Raw genomic sequence first — 23,114 nt, 5'->3', positions numbered from 1 at the left:
GTTTACTGTTACAGAACGGGAAAGTCCATTTTACAAAAACCTGGCCGTCGAATTTATCAACGCTGCTGCCTTGGCACAGCTAAAACCGCATTTGCCATATACTTACACATCTCGTGTAGCTGCAGACGGTGAATTTGTTGTTTCATTTCTTTCAAGTGAGCGCGCTGCCACAGTCACAGTGGGGACTACCCCATCCCCTGACTACCTCCAAGTGCTGAGACGTCTTTCCCAGCAGAGTAGCCAATCCTTTGATAACGTCTTGAAGGGAGTCTTTGACCAAATAAGTGCACATTTGGGAATAGCGGCTACTGGAGAGGAGTATGAAGAGGAAGACACTGTTGAGGTACTGTCCTCACAGCAAGCAGGTCATTCCTCCACTGACCAGCAAGAACCTCAATCCCAGCCAAACCCACCTGTAAATCTGGGACCGAGAATTTCGCTCTCTGGAAATGACTTGAACCCCCCTGAGGTACAAAGAGTTGTAGTTGAGCATATTGTGCGCAGAGATGATGTAAATATTCAACCTCTGTCTTCACTCCGACTACGCACCTTTTCAGGGAAGCTTCCAAAACCACAACATGAAGCAGATTACGATTCCTGGAAGTCTCAAATTGAACTTTTGAATGCAGATCCAAGCCTTGCACCATTACATATCACAAGACGCATTCTGGAAAGTTTACTTCCCCCAGCTGCTGACCTGGTGAAGAGTTTGGGACCTAATGCATTGTCTGCTACTTTTCTGCATGTTCTTGATTCTCAGAGGGTCCTTTTCCTCTCCCTACACCAGATATTGTTAGTAGTGGGAGAAACGGTTGTATTAAGCAGCTGGGCAGATATATATATATCACTATATCTCATAAGAGGAACGAAAAAGTCTGGCGCCTTGACACTTGATTTTTTTTTTTTTTAAATCCAGCCCTTCTAAAAAAGTAGTTGAAGAGGTCCGATTTAGCCTGTCTGATCATTTCATACGGGTCAAATGAAACGGTTGGATGGGCATCTCTTTTTAGCTTAAATTGTTCATTATCAACTCCTTTTTAACAGAAAGGTAATAGTAAAATAAGAAACTAACTGTTGTGAGTAATGTCACCCAAAGATGTCTGTGATTGGTCAGGACTAAAACAAATGTAACCTGTGGTGTCGTAGTTATTCATTTGATTTTTGTATATATTACCTATTGACATGGGTTACAGTGATACTCCCTACAGAGATCATCATTTGTCCTTGGGTGTTATGTTATAGTACCTATAAGAGTCCAGCAGAGGGCGGACTGAGGCCGTTTAAGTTGCCAAGGTTCATAATGTCAGTGTTGTTCGCGTGGAGAAGGGATCAGTTTATGTCACAGAATTTATAGTTTTGCCATCTCATTTGAAGTCATCCAGAATGTGTGTGAAAATCAAGTTTCTGGATTCAGTTTGTCAGAGAGCTCTGAGCTGTTGTCAGGAGCTGTAAGGAAAAACACACTGTTAGTCCACTTATCCTGCACTGACATGCCTTTAAGAAACAACTACAACCTGTTGACATTTGCAACCTGCAGCAGCCAACAATAACAGCTTCAGCCTCTTTCTCAACTTTACCTGGAATTAAAAACCTGCTTAACCTGTTTCTATTTTTAGTTCACCCTTCCTTTTGCCTATTAGAGCTGGGGATTGTGTTGAAATAATAGAAAATGTTTCAAGTTAACATCTGACTTCGACCAGTTTAATCAAGTTTAAAATCTGACTGATCTCATGTGCACAAACAAGCTTATTGTCAGGGATCACACAGAACGGAGTGATATTAATAATGTGCAGTATTATATGGTATCTGCGCTTGCATGTATTTTTTCTTTTTACCCTTCAGGTGTTACCTCTGTATATGTGATTTCATTATTGTTGAACGTTGCTCGTACATTTAATGTTTTTTTTACTCCCAACCCAAATCACTACTGTGAATGAACATGTTTCATCATGTATTTCACTTTGAGTCTCTCAGTTTTCTACTTCATAATTTGTTTCACTTTCTTTCTAAACTGATCCTCTGACCACCTTGGACGTAAAGATTTGCTCTGTTGTGCTGAGGGCTTCTGAGTGTAAGTAAAAGTAAACGTGTATACAACGCTGTGATCCGACCCTCTCACTGAAGTTACATTGTGCAGAAACAAGTGACAGAGATACCAATCACCCTGTTACAAGACACTGTACCATCAACATGATTTTGAAGCTGAAAAAGTTACATAATGTTGCTTAAACTGTGAGAAGGCTCCTTTAACAGAGATACTGGCTCGCTGTCTAATCTCTAACTTCAGTGTTTATACTAAGCTAACCTTGTCTGGGAGCTAACTCTGCTCAGAGTGAACATTGATATCAATCTCCTCATTCAAATCCTCTGTGAGAATACTGAATGTTCAGGTAATATAATTATTGCAACTACAGTCACAAATGAGCATGTGGACGTAGAAAAAAAGCCAAACTTTTTAACTTTGAGGATTTTATTGAAAAGACAAACTTCAGCACAAAGAGAAAAAACAATGCATTTGACTTTGACATTCATTCATGTTCATCAATGTAAAGGAATTAGGTATATTTAGATATACATCCCCCACTCTGCTCACCCAGGAGGTACAGTCACCCTGAGGTCATGCTCGGGGTCAAAGGCTTCTGTGTGTGTGCAGAGGTTGCTTTTCCTCTCCCTACACCAGATCGTGTTAGTAGTGGAAGAAACGGTTGTATTAAGCAGCTGGGCAGATAAGGTGCTGTCTCCCAAACAGGTCACATTCTGTTCCTCCAACATCCAACCTTCACTATATCTCATAAGAGAGACGCACTGGCTCTGTGATACATCAAACTCCATATTCTCCCATCAATAACAACATGACTCAGGTCAGCACATTTCCACAGAGTATTCTGTGGCAGGTTAAATAATCACAGACAGGGAATCTCCTGAATCTCCTTCCTCACCTGGGTTAATCAGATTAATGAAAATTCATCAACAATCAATACACAGTAAAATGTACCAACAGTTGGTTGCACAGTATTCATGTTAAATGACGTTTCGACCCATCATTGAACTGCAGTGGGTATCAGACTGGTCCACTACAAATCTACTGAGCCCTCTGACAGGAGACACTATTCTCTAACACTGACCTAAACATCTGTAAGCTGCCTTTAAATCCTTCACTCAGCCAAACAAACAAACAAACAGCAGAAACTCTGCAGTATGACCCGGGCTTATATCTACACTGGAACCGCTCAGTCTAAACTACATTGCCTGGCTCAACTGTTTTCATTGGCAACTTTACATGAATGCCTCGGCTCGCTGAGCAGTCCAACCACCATCACTGTCTGTCTGGTTCAACTAGTCTTACCATAGATAACAGCCCTGGTGGTATGAACCTTTCATGATAATCTATGAAATGTTCCTCATACCACCAGTGTCCAGGTTAAAGGTGCAATGTGTAAGAATTGTTGTTGGAAACATTTTTTAAAAGACACTTAAATAAAATTACCAACAGGATGTAAAGAAATGACAGATTTGACATTATGATCTCTTTGTTGAGTTAGCTCGCTAACCAGAAAGCCCCAGACACACACCACAGGTCTGAGTTCACAGTCTGAACCGCTAGCTGCACTGCTACCTAACGAGCTAGCTAATAGCAGTTAGCGGTTACTCTGGTCATATGCTGTCCCCTGGTTGTTTAGAGTATGAATTCGACAGATGGCCAATTTTTCACACTGTACCTTTAAGTTTTTAATATTGGCCTCGGCTGCTTCTCATACAACAACCTCATGTCTCGCTCACATGTAAGAAAACACAGAACATTATCAAAAGCAGTTATACAACCAAGCTGTTCCACACAGATGATCTGATAATGTGCTGTACTGAACTGCTCAGACTCATCAGGGCCGCTCCCATAAGATCAAACATGTTTGATGGTCACGAGTTACAATCTGTACTTTCTGAGCCGGACAACAACCAACGAGAGGCATCCCGAGCAGCTGATGGTGCGACTAAGCAACCACAAACATTTTAGTCCTCGAGGCTAATGTTAGCTAGCCAGCTATTGTTGTTACGTTAACGTAAAATCTCACCACCAGTTCTCACTGAAGGATAGAAAACCTGCACTCACCGCACCTCCCCACTCATTCAGACTCTCAAACATTCTGCTTTGTTTTGTTTTCTTTCTGGAATGTGATACTCCAGGAAGTTGTCATCTCATCTTTTTACATCTGCTTCCCCATGAGATCACCTGAGAAAGATCAGATCAGTCTGCAGAACAATGAAGCCGGAGATCTGAATCCACGCCCCCACTGCTGCACAGAGCAATGGTTGCTGTTCATTCGAAATGTATTAATATTGATAATGTGTCCAAATTGCAGCAAATTTGATGCTGCACTTCCTTCATCCTTCAACATCAACCTGCCAAGGATGTTGCAGATGATGTGAATAACATAGAGACTAGCCTACAGACAGACAGACAGAGAGTCCTTGCTCTACAGTTAGATGAACGTAAACAACAAACACGGCTCCTGTTATGTTGCATGTTAGCATTGGGAAATTCTGGCTGCTTCTTCTTTGCCATTCTTGCTCGCTTGCTTATAGCTTTAGCAGTGGGTAGACAAACATGTAGCCCAGACCAATTTAACTGGTGGCCCGTGGGCCAGATGCAGCCCTTTAGCAACCTCATTCCAGCCATTTGCTCATTTTGTTTGGAGGCTAATTAGCCCGTTCATTAGTTTTTTTTCTGTTGCCAGTCACAATAATACTTCATTTCAAAGTTTTAACCCAGGCTGTTTAAGCAGAGGGAAGTCAAACTGACAATCTACTTCTAAGAATAAAAAACAGGTGCATTGTTTTTTACTGTACTGTATGTTTCTTTTTCAATTGTGAAAACTAATAAAGTGGCGAAAAAGTAAAAAGTGCATGTTTTAACACAATTGAATTCAGAGCAGGTCAGACACAGGGAACATAAAAGTCCGGCCCCTCAGCACTTCATCTATTTCAAATCCAGTCCTTCTAAAAAGGTAGTTGAAGAGGCCCGATGTAGCATTTCATACAGGTCGAATGAAACGGTTGGATGGGCATCTCTTTTTAGCTTATACTGGTCATTATCAACTCCTTAAAACAAACTATTTGTAACACAACGAACACAGAATGGTTCAGTTCTTCCATTTACTCTACGCAGACAACTGACAGCACACCAACAAATGAAGTTTTAGAAGTCCCAAAACCAAACTATCTTACATTACTGCCTCTTCACATGGTGAGGTGTAGCACTTTGCTAACTCTCTCTTCCTTAATGATAATTAGAGCTGCATCATCTGGCATCACCTCAGCTGTACATCATTAGAGGAAGAAAATGACAATCAATAAAACAACCAATCAGAGTCATAGAACATAGAACAGTCCCACCTCTTCAATTAGTCCTTTTTATATAACTGTACTTATAGTGCAAGAAGCCATCTTTTACTGTCTTTTAGTTCTGCAAAGCTAAATAAAGTGACACCAGGAGAGTCACTGAGTGTGTTTGTCATTCAGGTCTCTGGATTCAGCTGCTCAGAGAGCTCTGTGCTGTTGTCAGGAGCTGCAGGTCAGAAACAAACATCCCATATTGAACTTTTAGAAAGAATAAATACAGGAAACAGTGTTGAAAAGGTTCATCTGCACAATAATGTCAAACATTTTTTAATCTAAAACACGAAGTGTGAGTCAGATCAGATGAAATAGAACCAAAGTAAGTTTTACTTACAAGATGGAGGGCTAATGGCTGAAATCAAAACAAAAGACAAATCATTTCAGTCACAGTTGTAAATGCCAGATTATCTTTAGTCACTTTATTCCTCTCTTCTACTCACTCAGACTGAGTATCTGTTTATACTCAGTCTGTTTAGTGCTGACTGTATTTACTAGGGTTGAACAATTTATTGTTTTCTGATCGAAATTGCGGCTTCAGACAACGCGATCATGTGATCGCCAAAGCTGCGGTTTTTGCAGTGCTCCTGACTGACCCAGGATCTGTTGTGTTGACTATTTTACACATACATGCCGTCTCTCTGCCATCCTGCCAAGCTCACCAATCAGAAGCGGCATGCTACTCGTGGACAGGTCACGCTAACCAATCAGTATTAACCTGCTCCTTAACATGTTCTGAAATGGCTTCAGCTGGACCAGAAGTGGAGTTAGGGGATTTAATCCTGAAGAAAAACAGCGTGTTGGTCATTTGGAAGTATTTCGGGTTTGAGGCTGCAGACGTGCACCAGAAACAGGTACTGTGCAAAACCTGTCGTGCTAAAGTTGCAACATCCAGCGGAAACACAACCAATTTATACCGGCACTTGAAAAATCATCACAGGCATTTGCATGACGAGTGCATGACGAAAAAGTCTGGTGAAAAGTCCGGTGAAAATGATACTCAGGCCCACTGTAGCAAACAGACTACAATTACAGCATCTTCTGCCAGTGTAACTCCGCATGATAAGAGCAGCCACACCGGGACACCAGGAATTGTTCTGTATTTTATTTAAAGGAACTTGGGGCAGGATCAAGAAATAAGACTCAATAGTGACACGACGGCCGTTGCGGCCGTTAGGGTAACTGCAGCCATCAGCTGTGCATGTTTCTTGTTAATAAATACATTTGGAAGCAATTTTTAACTTTAGTTTTCATCCTTGCATTAGAGTGATAGCATTTAATGTTTTAATGTTACTGTACATTGTGAATATTGCACTGAAGCTTGATTTGAAGGAAATCTGAATCAAATTGAAATCGCAATATCTGCCAGAAAAATCGCAATTAGATCTTTTCCTAAAATCGTTCAGCCCTAGTATTTACTTACGTTTTAATTTTGCAACCTGAATAAAAAAATCTACTCAAAGACTGAAATCAAAGTAGTGAAATCTTTCCTTTTTCTCTCTCACCTTTCTTCTTTTTGTAAACGATGAATCCAGCAGCACCGATGAGAATGAGAGCAACAACAACCACTGCAGCAGTGACGGGGACGGTCATGTCACTGGGCTTCACTGTTGAATACAATAATATTTTATTTTTTACTGTTTTTGTTTTTTCCAAGATGAATTCCCATGCACTCCCCTTCAGCACCCTCTGATCTCACTCTTACCCCAGTTGGTCCTGATCCGATCTTTCTCCAGTTTGGTGATGATGTCCTCCTTCACACCAGAGAGCTGAAACACACAGTCGTACCTCGTCCAGTCTTCAGGTGTGACTGATGAAAGGTTCAGGTCAACACTCATCTGGAAGGTTCCATCATGGTTGGGGAGGATCTCTCCGTGGTCCACCTCCTCATGAAGCTCCTCTTCATCTTTCCTCCAGACGAGTGAGGCTCTGTGAGGGTAGAAACCTGTAGCATGGCAGCTGACTGGAGAGGAGGGAGTCTTCTGGAGGAGAGACACTGAGGAAAGCTCTGGAGAGTAAAGAGAGAGATATTAAAGAGGAGAGAGAGGAAAAGAAACAAGGTAAAAGAAAGATGAAGAAACTAAAATATTTGCTTCCAAGCAAATGTTAAACAAATGTATTGGATACATTTTCTTCCTCAAGAAACATCTGCAAACCTTTTAAAATATTAAAAATGATGCATCATATACATCCTTTTCTATTTGCTAGCAGGCTTCGTCTCGATGACTATTTTGTTACAATACTATGTTTCTTGGCACATCACTGCTGCAAACTGTTGATCGGGGGAATAGTGTGAAACCAGCAGCATGATGTGAATGTCGCCCATGTGCTTGTGACAGCTTGTAATAGCGTCGGCCGAATAAACATTGATTTTCAAAAAAGCAGAAGGAGAGTGTTGATGGTGGCCAAGTAATGTGATCCATGTATCCAGACCACAGTGTAATTAAAGCTGCAAGCAGCGATGAACGGGCCCTCGCAGTCCACGCGGGTCGGGGCGTGCTGCTGTCGGGGCGTGCTCCTTACCCGGACCCATTGCCCCGTTATTGTGCGCGCATGTCTTAACTGATAGCCAAAAACGGTTTTGTGTTGATAATAGCGCCCCCTGTTGGTCATTTTTGGTGTGTGAGTTACAGGGGCCGGTCTATACCACCCCTGTCAATTTCATATCCATAAGTGTTATGGTGTGGGCACAGTGCCAAATATAAAAAGAAACTGCCACCAAAGCGCCACCTAGTGTCAGATCGGTCACCCCTGTGTCAGCTATCCTCAGGAGGCCATTGGCAATGAGTGTACCAAGTTTTGTGTTAATCCGACCAACCGATGTTGAGATATAAAATAGTTCAATTTAAAGAGCGCCACCTAGTGGTCATCAACCAAAATTTAGCACAGAGCCTTAGGGCCTCATGAGGAAGTAGGATCCTGAGGTTGACGTCATTTGGACAAACCAATGTGGAGATATGCAACACTTCCTGTTTGGAACGAAATCTGCATGAACTTGTTATTTAATAACTTGAGTATTTCTTGGAATATCAAAATTATTCTAATAACTTTTTGTCAGGAGGGTCCACAGATGCTGTGTGCAAAGTTTGGTGCTAATTGGTGAAATTGCCTGGGAGGAGTTCGAAAAAGTAGGTTTGCGACATTTCGCAAGCTAGTGAAAAAAAACGCCAGGCAGAAATGGGCGTGGCCTATATCAGGAGATTCAGCACAATTCACTGAACGCGTGGATATAAGGTTTTTGAAGGTGCGACAAAGTATGTGGGAGTTATTAGCCAAAATGTACTTTCCTTGATAATAGCGCCACCTAGTGGTGCACGTTCACAACAACAACAGATTATAAAATTTTTCGCCAAGCCTAATGACTTTGCCAAATAAAATCGACTTTTCATTCACATTCAGGCAGTGAAAAATGCGATCATTTTGGACGAAGGAATAAAATAATAATAATAATAATAATAATAATAATAATAATCATTCGAAAAACAATAGGGACCTCGCAGGTTCCCTGCTCGGGCCCTAATAATGACAGGGTACATAACAACACATCTGCTACACAGCCTCCACATGATCTGTATACAGACAGAGGAGGGAGCTACACCACCACTAAAGACACTCACTACAGTCAGAGAAGAACAATGTCTGTCTGTTCGTATGATTCACAGTAAGGTCGTCAATCACAGTGTCAATGTTCAGGGGAAATGTTTCTATTTTAAAACACTGAAACTGTAAAATCACTTTTCTTAAACTAACTGTGGCATCACAGTCTGAGCTTTGATGGTGAGTAATGTCACCCAAAGATGTCTGTGATTGGTCAGGACTAAAACAAATGTAACCACTACAAAAAAAGGTGATGTCAGATCACTGTGTCTAATAAACTACATCAGGTCAGGTGATTCTACCTGTTCTCAGCAGAAAGCTCCTCCCATAGTTCATAAACGTCTTCAGCAGCTCTGGATAATTCTGAGTCAAAGCAGACTTAAAGAATTCTTTTAAAACTTTATCAGCGTCCCATATCGGTTTGGCGATGACAGCCTCAGGTCTCAGAGCGATCCATGTCAATGTATTCAGATCCAATTCCATGAGGCCTTCTCCATCATAACCCAACTGCATGAAACCTTTGACCTCTCCAGTCTCATCATCCCACTCACAACCTCCCAACCTCTGTAAAACATGGACACCTGAGACAGAGACAGAGACTGTAATTAACACTGATTCACAGATGAAACATTCAGTGGAAAGATGATCTTAAAAACATTGTACATTGTGTGACGACTGCTATTTCTTTAGTCGTGTGCATTCATGAATCATCAGATTATTATCAGTAGTTTGTGTTTAACAGCTTCAGCAACAAGTCTAACTAGCAGCTGATTAATGTTGACATGATGAATGACAGGTAGTGGCTGGACCACTGAAGACAAACTGATATGATGGTTTGCTTTACATGAATCTCTATTTCAGGTTATGTGTAAAATGATGGTAGAGTTTGAACTGATTGGTATCTTGAGGCCCTGGGTCACTTTACAACTAAGATGCAGAACAGTAAAACGTTAAACAGGCTGTAACATGTTACATACTGTACCTTCATGTTGGTTGTAGAGACTCATCAAACTGTTAGTGTAGGCTTTGAAGGTGTTTGGCAAAACCTGGAAACATAGATGTTTGTACCGCTCCAATAACTCAGGATACTTTATGAAGAATGATTTAGCAATGTCCTGTTTTACTTCCATCGTTTTGTTGCTGTCACAGGACCCCAACAGAAGTCCATCAACTTCTGCTGTCAGCACAAGTTCTGGGAGGTTTGGGATTCCAGTCGATACAGTCATGAAATGCTTCACGGAGTGCAGCACTGCAGGACAAACAAAGGAGCTTATAAATAACACTAATCATAAACATGATGCTGAGTGGAAATACAAATATGATATGATGTGTGTGTGTTTGCTGCGCAGGAGCAAAATGCAAACGTTTTAAATGTAATGTGCAGGACAAACAGCCTCCATTCAGTATGAATACACACTCATCATCACCACACATCTCCCTACGTGGACACAAACTGGAGCTCCAAATCTGGAGCAGTGAGCAAAATACTGACGTTACTCGATGTAATATTAGAAATGTTTGCAGAGTGTGTTGAAAGCAGCGGTCAAACAAAGGTTGAGGCTCAGTCCCTGCTCCAACAAATACAAACAAAACAGTTTAGATTTTTACTCGTCACATTTGGAGAATTATTTAAGTTGAACCATTTTGACACACAGGGTTTACAAAGCCCAACATTATCAGTTTCTGACTGCATTGACCTAGTTGAGGGACTAAAAGAGAGCCATGCTCGGTTTAGAGACAATTCAGAGTGTGATTTGGGGATTTCTAGTTTGGGAAAAGCAACAAGTGTGTGAAATAATGATGAACTCAAACACATCTGGAATGATATCTTTGACAGACAGCTATGCAGAATGTTGCAAAGTTAAATTGTCGCAGTTTGTCCTTTTTGATACTTGTAAGTTTTATAAGTCCTTTTTTGTTCTGGATGAAGATGGCCCACATCATTCTGCACTGGCCCACCTAAAGTACAGTTTCTTGCTACTCCACTGAAAGTAAAACTAAACTCGGAGGAAAGAGTCGAGTGGACTGTGAAGTGTAAAGAGTTTAAAGATTTAAAATGTGATCTTACCTGGTGATGAAACGTGACAGAAGAGAAGCAACAACAATAACGTTCTCATCTTGATTTGATGAAGACGAGAGTGAAGGATCAAGCTGGATCAACTGTTTCCTGTTGTTTATCCTGGCAGAGGGAGGAGAGAGTGTTTCTGTCCTGAGAACAAAAATAGTCCAGACTGTCTCCAAGTAGTCCAGTCCTCATCAACACCTCACATACAGTAAAGTGTTAACAGTGAATAATACAGTTAGTTCGTAAAAAAGTCCACAGACCCGACCACAGAGCCCGGACAGGACTAAACAGATGCGAGTCTGAGATTGGGTCAAACTTGTTTTGTCTGAGCCTATCTTTGAGTTCAAGTGAGCTACACTTGATGGCTGTCCTGACTGGAGGTGGGCGGATGATTCCCACATTTTTTCTCTCACCTGTGAAGAGCTCTGATTCAGTACATCCTGCAGACCCAGCGTTATGGGCGCGCCATCCAGGAATTTGGCACTCCCCAGAGAAATCAGCATTATTATTACTGTAATCATATCACTATCTTGCAACATTAGTGTATGAAGTATCATTTTATTGTGGGATGAAAAGAAAAAAGAATTAGCTCTGGTTTTGTCAGCTGGCTTAACATCGCTGTCGTCAGTTGATCAGTCTGAATTATTGGAGGGAGTAATGGAACAAGAAGGAGCCTCAGTGAGTTGTTAGATGAAGAGCTGAAGGCGACAGGCTGAACACCTCCAACTTCTCAGTGATGTAACCAACTCTTTTTACCTTATTAAATGTGCGTGCTTGAGATGGTTTGGTGCAGGATGAGAGAACTAACAGTATGTTTCTGACCTTTCAGCTGCTGTCAACAGCTCTGAGCTCTCTAAGAGACTGGATCCAGAAACATGACTGACAAACACACCGCCCTGCTCACAGGGATGTCATGTGGAACAACCAATCCAATGACAAGAAAACAAAATGCTCTGATGTGAAGTATTCATGCCTGTAAAGCTTAATTTAAAAGACATTTCATTTTTTTTGTGATCAAATCATGAATACATTTAACAAAGTATTTTGTTGTGTGTTTGTTTTATTTAATCTGTGATAGCAGCTTTTGTTGAAATCACAGCCAAGTATGTTATATTTGGTGTGAAATAATCATCTGATTATGAAAGATATTTAATTTTCTATACAACAATATTTTAGAGTGATTTACAATGTGTTCTGCTATTTCATGATGGACTATGTCTTTTCTCTTCAAACTCTTAGTGCATCAATATAATATTCTTCTAACTATGGCTACAGAAATATCAGAATTAGAATATATTAGAATACATATTTTTGATTCACTACAAGAAGGTGAAAGCAAAGTTCCTTTTTCTGTTTCTTCTCTGTTGAATTTCTGTGAATACTGAATGTATATAAAGTCTGATTCACTTGCACTCCTTCATTTCTTTTGTACTGATGTTTTTTTTTTTAATAAAAAGCTCCGGCTCTTTATGTAAATACACGTAGATCCTCTATCTGTGTCTGTAGTTACTGTGACATGAATAGGACCTGAGAATTTCCACATTCATGTCGTACGGCTGGTTTGATACACAAGGGTGAAGGTAATCCTTTGAAAGAAAAACACGAGTACAGACAACACACATTAATAGTAACATTTGCTGTGTTGAGACTTGATTCACCTCCTGTGACCCTGTGTCCTCATATAAGGGACATTACATTTAGGGTTTTCTGCACCTTACACTTCATTCTGCTTTACTTAGACCTGTTGTTCTCATTCTTGGACACCTGTTTCTGCCATCTAGTGGTCGAAAAAGCACAATACATTAATGTGTTTAAAAGCAATCCCAGCCGGTTGAGTTGAGGTTGTAATGGGCATATTGCTCAGCTCTGTGAGGTTGGGTGTGGGGAGACCAATCATCCTGGCAGCTGTGTTGGTTATGTGTGTGAGTTTGGCCTGGTTTTATCCAGGTACAACAGCAGGAGGAGATGGGGGGCAACATGTAGTCCTTTCAGTTTTGGGATGACTGATAGTCTTTGATGGCTCCTTTTTTGGATGTCGCTGGTTAGTGGTCATTGCCCGAGGTGTCTGATACTGTTACCTTTAGTGATAGAAACTTGCCAATTTTTGCTTAATAAGGTCTGTAGTTTGATGTTGGATGAAAATTGGATGAATCTGAGCAATAATAACAAGCTAGGATGGATCTAAATGGAAGGTACTCGTTTGAGGACATTGGGATTTTATAATGGTTCATGCTAAGTTAAAGAAGGATGACTGCTTGGGAAGATCTGAGAAGACAATAACAGTTTACAGGAGATTAAATGATGTTTGCACATAGAACAAATGAGTCTATATGGATGTTTATGTTTTTATCCTTATATGATACACCTACAGGGCATATTTCTCTGTCAAGAGCAGACAGATTGTTTAATGCATTTTTAGGACAAAACTCGAAAGAGTGTGTAATCATGTTAATGTTTGAACGCTCCGCTATGTTCACCAGCTAGTCTCTAACTGTGTCTGTCTGCTGTTTGGTGCAGAGCAGGTAGTGTACAGTGGTTTGTTTGTTTTTTTTAGGCTTTTATTTGCTGAAGAAAGCTGTTATTTCTCTGTGAGCTTGTCTCTACAACGGACAGATTTCACATGATTTGATCCATCATTAATATAAATGTACTGAGTAGTTCATTTTTAAATACTAAACCTGAAACCAACATTGAAGAAATACTTAATACTAGTGGTATTACTTAGCCTAATGAAAGTCATAACACAGTTTCCTAAAATGTATTCTGATTGTTTATTGACTGAATGAGTGTGGGAGGAAACCGGAGCACCCGGAGAAAACCAACACAAAAACACAGAATGAGCAGACTTCATGCAGGTTGGATGTTAATGCTGTCTTCATTCTTCAGAGGAGCGGCAGGAGGTTCATATTGAAAGTCTGATTTGATGATGTGAATCCTCGACTTCTTGATGTGTTGACCACATCAGTCTGGACACTTAACATGAACACACAGAGTATTATCCTGTTATTGTCATGACATCTTAAAGAATCGTATAACACAATAACAGATCTGCTGTTATTCTGGTGAACTGAAGTATTCTCTCATCTGAGAACTGATTGTTGTGACCAGAGGAAGACATCTCACCTTACTGCGCTCTCCTGATCTTCCAGCAGCAGTGTGATCTCAGTTCTCGAGTGCAGTAGACCGTCTCGTCGATAAAGTCGTCACTTGTAGAAGCCGAGGCTTCATCACTTGACGACTCACTGACGTTCATCTGCGAACTAAACACACACACGAACAGGGTCATTTTCCTAATTTTGTCTTGACATCTTAAATGAAATGTCTCCCTTCGAACTGAGGGATGAGTTTTATAACCAGAGAAGAGGAAATAATCTCACCTGATGGGAGGGAATGTGCTGTAATGGGGCATTCAGATGATATGGGGGCTTTTACAAGCAACTGGAATCAGATCTGCCCTGAATGAGCTGCATATTTTTTAAATTTGGGAAAAACCGGAGCACCCGGAGAAAACCCACGCAGATTTCAATAGACCAGAATTATACACACACCGTTCAGATCATTCAAAGAAAACATTAAAACAACTTTAATGTGAAAAATACCATTAGACTTTATTAAGGCAAGAGCAACAGCCAATATTTTTATTAACAGTATTTATTTTTCAAACATATTTTGAAGTAAACATGGTGCTGGTAGGTGTGGCTTGTCTAGACGGACAAACCCAAAAATAGCTCCACAACTATGAGGTCAATATACATGATCTTGGTCTCAGTGGATAGTTAAGAGCTCAGAGAATGTATCCCAATGTACATTTTAATCACCACCTATAACTTATTCTAGATCAGACAGTAGATAACACCATGATAGCGATGATCCTTTGCACAGAGATGCCACTGAAATCATTCAGCAGCTCCTCGACTACAACTGAACCAAAGTAGATAGAAATACCACAGAGCACATATATTTTACAAAGGTTTCAGTTTGGACAGAACCAGTCAAACTTGGATTCCTTAAAGTACCCAGTGTGTGTGAAATATTTCTTTTATCTGCTTGAAAGGGAATCAGGCTATACAATACAATTGTCACGGCCCTGTTTGTAATACTGTATATAATACCACTAAACACCCGTTAGATGGCAGCAAAAGACACGTATGAAATAGAGGCTGAGAGTTTCACAGCTGCCCGACCCAAAGCACTGGTATCTGATGACCTGGGAATGAGACTCAACAGTCAACTATGTTTCTCCAGAATCACGTACTGCATGTTTAACTAAAGGCCCTGAAAACACATTTCCTCACTCATCATAAGAATTGTTGTTGGAAACATTTTTTAAAAGACACCTAAATAAAAAAACAGGATGTAAAGAAATGGCAGATTTGACATTATGATCTCTTTGTTGAGTTAGCTCGCTAACCAGAAAGACCCAGACACACACCAACACTCCCCCAGTGGTCTGAGTTCACAGTCTGAACCACTAGCTGCACTGCTACCTAACGAGCTAGCTAATAGCAGTTAGCGGTTACTCTGGTCATATGCTGTCCCCTGGTTGTTTTGAGTATGAATTCGACAGATGGCCAATTTTTCACACTGCACCTTTAAGTTTTTAATATTGGCCTCGGCTGCTTCTCATACAACTACCTCATGTCTCGCTCACATGTAAGAAACATTATCAAAAGCAGTTATACAACCAAGCTGTTCCACACAGATGATCTGATAATGTGCTTTACTGAACTGCTCACAGACTCATCAGGGCCGCTCCCATAAGATCAAACATGTTTGATGGTCACGAGTTACAATCTGTACTTTCTGAGCCGGACAACAACCAATGAGAGAGGCATCCTGAGCAGCTGATGGTGCGACTAAGCAACCACAAACATTTTAGTCCTCGAGGCTAATGTTAGCTAGCCAGCTATTGTTGTTACGTTAACGTAAAATCTCACCACCAGTTCTCACTGAAGGATAGAAAACCTGCACTCACCGCACCTCCCCACTCATTCAGACTCTCAAACATTCTGCTTTGTTTTGTTTTCTTTCTGGAATGTGATACTCCAGGAAGTTGTCATCTCATCTTTTAACATCTGCTTTCACATGAGATCACCTGAGAAAGATCAGATCAGTCTGCAGAACAATGAAGCCGGAGATCTGAATCCACGCCCCCACTGCTGCACAGAGCAATGGTTGCTGTTCATTCGAAATGTATTAATATTGATAATGTGTCCAAATTGCAGCAAATTTGATGCTGCACTTCCTTCATCCTTCAACATCAACCTGCCAAGTATGTTGCAGATGATGTGAATAACATATAGACTAGCCTACAGACAGACAGACAGAGAGTCCTTGCTCTACAGTTAGATGAACGTAAACAACAAACACGGCTCCTGTTATGTTGCATGTTAGCATTGGGAAATTCTGGCTGCTTCTTCTTTGCCATTCTTGCTCGCTTGCTTATAGCTTTAGCAGTGGGTAGACAAACATGTAGCCCAGACCAATTTAACTGGTGGCCCGTGGGCCAGATGCAGCCCTTTAGCAACCTCATTCCAGCCATTTGCTCATTTTGTTTGGAGGCTAATTAGCCCGTTCATTCGTTTTTTTTCTGTTGCCAGTCACAATAATACTTCATTTCAAAGTTTTAACCCAGGCTGTTTAAGCAGAGGGAAGTCAAACTGACAATCTACTTCTAAGAATAAAAAACAGGTGCATTGTTTTTACTGTACTGTATGTTTCTTTTTCAATTGTGAAAACTAATAAAGTGGCGAAAAAGTAAAAAGTGCATGTTTTAACACAATTGAATTCAGAGCAGGTCAGACACAGGGAACGTAAAAGTCAGGCCCCTCAGCACTTCATCTATTTCAAATCCAGTCCTTCTAAAAAGGTAGTTGAAGAGGCCCGATGTAGCATTTCATACAGGTCGAATGAATCGGTTGGATGGGCATCTCTTTTTAGCTTAAATTGGTCATTATCAACTCCTTAAAACAAACTATTTGTAACAGAAAGAACACAGAATGGTTCAGTTCTTCCATTTACTCTACGCAGACAACTGACAGCACACCAACAAATGAAGTTTTAGAAGTCCCAAAACCAAACTATCTTACATTACTGCCTCTTCACATGGTGAGGTGTAGCACTTAGCTAACTCTCTCCACCTGAATGATAATTAGAGCTGCATCATCTGGCATCACCTCAGCTGTACATCATTAGAGGAAGAAAATGACAATCAATAAAACAACCAATCAGAGTCATAGAACATAGAACAGTCCCAACTCTTCAATCGGCTCTTTCTGTATAACTTCACTGTCATTTCAAGAAGTCATCTTTTACTGTCTTTAGTTCTGCAAAGCTAAATAAAGTGACACCAGGAGAGTCACTGAGTGTGTTTGTCATTCAGGTCTCTGGATTCACTCGCTCAGAGAGCTCTGTGCTGTTGTCAGGAGCTGCAGGTCAGAAACAAACACCCCATATTGAACTTTTAGCAACAATAAATACAGGAAACAGTGTTGAAAAGGTTCATCTGCACAATAATGTGAAACATTTTTTAATCTAAAACATGAAGTGTGAGTCAGATCAGCTGAAATAGAACCAAAGTAAGTTTTACTTACAAGATGGAGGGCGAATGGCTGAAATCAAAACAAAAGACAAATCATTTCAGTCACAGTTGTAAATGCCAGATTATCTTTAGTCACTTTATTCCTCTCTTCTACTCACTCAAACTGAGTATCTGTTTATACTCAGTCTGTTTAGTGCTGACTGTATTTACTTTCTCTGATGCTGGTTTTAATTTTGCAACCTGAATAAAAAAATCTACTCAAAGACTGAAATCAAAGTAGTGAAATCTTTCCTTTTTCTCTCTCACCTTTCTTCTTTTTGTAAACGATGAATCCAGCAGCACTGATGAGATTGATAGCAAGAACAACCACTGCAGCAGTGACGGGGACGGTCATGTCACTGGGCTTCACTGTTGAATACAATAATATTTTATTTTTTACTGTTTTTGTTTTTTCCAAGATGAATTCTCATGCACTCCCCTTCAGCACCCTCTGATCTCATTCTTACCTTCGTTGGTCCTGATCCGATCTTTCCCCAGTTTGGTGATGATGTCCTCCTTCACACCAGAGAGCTGAAACACACAGTCGTACCTCGTCCAGTCTTCAGGTGTGACTGATGAAAGGTTCAGGTCAACACTCATCTGGAAGGTTCCATCGTGGTTGGGGAGGATCTCTCCGTGGTCCACCTCCTCATGAAGCTCCTCTCCATCTTTCCTCCAGAAGAGTGCGGCTCTGCGAGGGCAGAAACCTGTAGCGTGGCAGCTGACTGGAGAGGAGGGAGTCTTCTGGAGGAGAGACACTGAGGGAAGCTCTGGAGAGTAAAGAGAGAGATATTAAAGAGGAGAGAGAGGAAAAGAAACAAGGTAAAAGAAAGATGAAGAAATTCAATTTGGAATCAATAACAGGAGGTGTGAAAGTGCTTCCAAGCAAATGTTGAACAAATGTATTAGATGAATTTTCTTCCTCAAGAAACATCTGCAAACCTTTTGAAATATAAAAAATGATGCATCATATACATCCTTTTTAACTTGCTAGCAGGCTTCGTCTGCACTGACTATTTTGTTACAATACTATGTTTCTTGGCACATCACTGCTGCAAACTGTTGATCGGAGGAATAGTGTGAAACCAGCAGCATGATGTGAATCATGTCGGCCACATGCATGCGTGTCCTCATCAGTCAACTGTCCTTTCTCTGGTTAAGTTAAATGGGACTTCTGGGTTCTGCTCAGTTATCAGGACCACACTAGAACTAGATGCTGTAGGGACAAATTAAACCTCCACAGAAAAACACCAACCATTTCATGCAGGGCAGAATTAGGCCATTACCAATTGATTATTAACATTAAAACTTGTGAATTTTGGTCACATTTTAAATCGAACCCTCAGCACTGAGCCTTCAGGCACTCCAAACCCAAGAACTGAGTCCAGAAAAGAACCTATTCTGTCAGCTGGTCAAGAGACTTACTGATCAACCAACACTGTTCAACCAGCACTGCTTTCCAGCCACAAATCAGAGCAAACCAACTTATTCAATTAACAAAAGATGCCTATCTGAACAATGGACAAATCAAACTAAAACTCAGAACAAACTTAATTGCTATCAGTCGCTAAACCATGAATACAAATGAGCAGATAATCTCTTTACTGTCAGAGGTACAAAGCAGAGACAGATCCTGAACAAACACAGACTCAGTGACCACAGTCCAACCATAGAGGAAGGACGACACAAGAAGTCGTTGCTGCCAACAGAGGAAAGAGTCTGTGGTCACTGCACCACAGGCGAGGAGAGAGAGATACACTTCCTCTTAAAATGTGAAGAATATGAGGATATGAGAGCAGAATACTTTGAATTTTGCCTATAAATACCAACATTTTGGACAGTTTGTCTTGTTTGTTTCTTCTTTTTTTTTTAAAAATGTATTCATTGGTTGTATTCATATTTTTTATATATTGTCCTTAAAATTTACACCTGCAACAGTTTGTGATAGCGTTAGCCGACTAAATATTGATATTTAAAAAAGAAGAAGGACAGTGTTGATGGTGGCCAAGTAACGTGATCCATGTATCCAGACCACAGTGTAATAATGACAGGGTACATAACAACACATCTGCTACACAGCCTCCACATGATCTGTATACAGACAGAGGAGGGAGCTACACCACCACTAAAGACACTCACTACAGTCAGAGAAGAACAATGTCTGTCTGTTCTTATGATTCACAGTAAGGTTGTCAATCACAGTGTCAATGTTCAGGGGAAATATTTCTATTTCGAAACACTGAAACTGTAAAATCACTTTTCTTAAACTAACTGTGGCATCACAGTCTGAGCTTTGATGGTGAGTAATGTCACCCAAGATGTCTGTGATTGGTCAGGACTAAAACAAATGTAACCACTACAAAAAAAGGTGATGTCAGACAGGTTGGATTAATAATACAATGACAGTTCAGTCTGAGCAGCCTATATGAAGATCACTGTGTCTAATAAACTACATCAGGTCAGGTGATTCTACCTGTTCTCAGCAGAGAGCTCCCCCCATAGTCCACATACTCCTTCAGCCACTCTGGATAAATCTGAGTGAAAGCAGTCTTATATTGTCTGATTAAATCTTTATCAGCTTCCCATGTCTGTTTGGCGATGACAGCCTCAGGTCTATGAGCGATCCATGTAAATGTATTCGGATCCAATTCCATGAAGTCTTCTCCATCATAACCAAACTGAGCGAAACCTTTGACCTCTCCAGTCTCATCATCGCACTCACAGCCATCCACCGTCTGTACAACATGGACACCTGAGACAGAGACAGAGACTGTAATTAACACTGATTCACAGATGAAACATTCAGTGGAAAGATGATCTTAAAAACATTGTACATTGTGTGACGACTGCTATTTTTTTAGTCGTGTGTGTTCATGGATCATCAGATTATTATCAGTAGTTTGTGTTTAACAGCTTCAGCAACAAGTCTAACTAGCAGCTGATTAATGTTGACATGATGAATGACAGGTAGTGGCTGGACCAGTGAAGACAAACTGATATGATGGTTTGCTTTACATGAATCTCTATTTCAGCTTATGTGTAAAATGATGTTAGAGTTTGAACTGATTGGTATCTTGAGACCCTGGGTCACTTTACAACTAAGATGCAGGACAGTAAAAAGTTAAACAGGCTGTAACATGTTACATACTGTACCTTCACTTTGTTTGAAGAGACGCATCAAAGTGTTTGTGCGGGCTTTGAAGAAGTTTGGCAAAAACTGGAAACATCTTTGTCTGTACCACTCCAACCGCTCAGGATACTTTATGAAGAATAATTTAGCAATGTCCAGTTTTACTTCCAGCCTTTTGTTGCTGTCACAGTACTCCATCAGAAGTTCATCAATTTCTAGTGTCACCACAAGTTCTGGGAGGTTTGGGATTCCAGTTGATGCAGTTATGAAAAACTTCATGGAGTGTAGCACTGCAGGACAAACAAAGGAACTTATAAATAACACCCCATCATAAATATGATGCTAAGTGAAAATATAAATATGATATGAAGTGTGTGTGTTTGCTGCTGTAGGAACACATGTCCATCGCCTCTGCATTACATTGAGGCCCTGTTGTTCTTGTTAACTCTTTTCATCTGGATGAAGACGATTTACAGGAAGGAGGCGCCTTCCAGCCTGCCACCTTATCTCCTGGCAGAGAGGACAGTGTTTTCCTGAACCTTAAAGACTTCAGATGAGGACCATTCTTAATTAATTTACAACCTAAACTGTGAATGAACTTTCTCTCCCTTCCAAACAGATAAATTCTTCCCTCACAGGTCAGTCTGAGTGAACATGGAGTTACCTACTCTCTCCATATCAGGAGGGACCGGAGCTATCTGGTCATCAGAGACTGTGTTAATACTAATGTCTTTACATTTGCAGATTAAGTAACACGCCTGATGTCTCTCTCTCTCTCTCTCACCCTCTCTGTCTCTCTGACTTCTGATTCACAAACACACTCTCCAGAGTGGACACCAGACACCTTCTGACTTGTTGTTCTATGCTGATACTCCCCTGTCTGTTATTTACGACACATCTGGTCTCACTATCTGTAGGACATTCCACCCAAATGGTCTATAGTTTTAATTTTTAAGTTTTAATGTTTAATCTGTCCTGTGTTCGGTGGAACCACAACACCTCCTGATGGTGAGTCCTGGTACAGTTGGACAAGAAATATTCTGTTTAATATGTTTATGGTTATAACCAGTAAATGTCTCTGATATGTCTTTGTTTAACAAGTATTAAGCTAGAACTAGGAGAAATATGTATAAGTGATTTTAATCACGTCATAATCCTTTTCATGATAGACAAAGTACATCTATTGAGCCATGGTGAGATTCTGTGAAAGGTGAAGTACGGTTTTGAAACGTTTAAAACTATAAGTTTAGTTTAGTGAGTTTCTGTGAATTTTCACACCTCCACTAAATCTTGGAGACAAAAGCCGGCAAGCCCCGCCCACGACACGCCTGCCATTTGGAGATAGAAAAACAGGGAGACATCACGTCTCTCGAGTCAGTTTTCAGTTTCTTTAGTTTCAGTTTTCTTTAGTTTTTAGTTTTCTTTTGTTTTAAGTTTTTTTTGTAACTTATTTTTGAAGCTCTTTACCTTTGAAACACGTTCCAAGACAGCGATCTTTGAAGAAGTGCTCACGCGTTGATTTTTCTCACTTTTATATTTTTCGCAGTATTGATTAGCTTCTTTTATTAAGTTTGTACCAGAACAAAGTTCTGTTTTAATTTGTCTTATACAGTTAAGTATCGTAACCTGCTTTTGAAGAAGTGAACTTAATTTAGATTACCTTGCATTAACTAACAACGGACGATCCGCCTGATCAACGTATCATCCTCAGTTATTTTATTCAAGAAGTTAAATTCAGTTTACAAAGTCAGAGCCTGAGAACCACTTGAAGAAACGAAGAAGAACATCTTTATCAAAATCATCATCACGACACTACAGCAACTTGCTGTGTCCGAGACCGTGCAAGCGGTTTCCAACGAAAGACTCTTTGACAAGCCCCCAGCGCTCGCTAGCGGTACCATCCCGCTGGGCACTGAGCCAAGATCTGCACCGGATCGGTACGGGACCAGCTGCCCTCTTCCTAAGACAACGGACCGAGGTGCCCAACCGACTGATACCGGACGAGCTGACCCTCGGCCATTGGACCGGGACTGCCAGCTAGAGCCGCAAATCACCCGAGGGAATCCGCCGCCACGGACTCCGCAACTCTGCTAAGAAAGTAGGCTCTCCATCACTCACAACAGCTGGATTCACACATGATACATGAGATGGTGTCTATGGCTCTGATTCTGATCTTTTAGCTTAAGAGAAATTTGGTTAGGGTCTCGTTAGTATTAAAATTACTGTAATATTTAAAGGCCCTAACCTAACCCTAACCCTATTTAAAGGCTTCAACCTAACTCGTGATCTCACCATCAGCCCATATTCCACTAATAACCCATTATTAAGTTATTCCATATTTCCTGTTACCT

General features: G+C 40.6%; 2 protein-coding genes across 2 annotated transcripts; both read right to left on the bottom strand.

The window, feature by feature from the left end:
* Positions 1-5,406: 5,406 nt before the first annotated feature.
* LOC140994128 (major histocompatibility complex class I-related gene protein-like) lies at positions 5,407-14,306 on the bottom strand. Its single transcript, XM_073463700.1, has 7 exons — positions 14,297-14,306; positions 9,971-10,237; positions 9,291-9,569; positions 7,078-7,399; positions 6,897-6,988; positions 5,729-5,746; positions 5,407-5,563 (listed from the first exon to the last, which is right to left on the bottom strand). Exons 1-7 carry the CDS (start codon positions 14,304-14,306, stop codon positions 5,514-5,516), a joined length of 1,038 nt encoding a protein of 345 aa, XP_073319801.1. The 3' UTR covers positions 5,407-5,513.
* A 3,048-nt stretch (positions 14,307-17,354) lies between these two features.
* On the bottom strand, positions 17,355-21,042 carry LOC140994127 (major histocompatibility complex class I-related gene protein-like). The gene is made up of 6 exons (XM_073463699.1): positions 20,787-21,042; positions 20,107-20,385; positions 18,101-18,403; positions 17,901-18,002; positions 17,647-17,664; positions 17,355-17,481 (listed from the first exon to the last, which is right to left on the bottom strand). Exons 1-6 carry the CDS (start codon positions 21,040-21,042, stop codon positions 17,432-17,434), a joined length of 1,008 nt encoding a protein of 335 aa, XP_073319800.1. The 3' UTR covers positions 17,355-17,431.
* Positions 21,043-23,114: the final 2,072 nt, after the last annotated feature.

Source organism: Pagrus major, chromosome 3 (genome assembly GCF_040436345.1).
Source record: "Pagrus major chromosome 3, Pma_NU_1.0".
NCBI lineage: Eukaryota > Metazoa > Chordata > Actinopteri > Spariformes > Sparidae > Pagrus > Pagrus major.
Note: the sequence above shows the minus strand (reverse complement) of the source record. Positions and strands in the feature narration are given on the sequence as shown.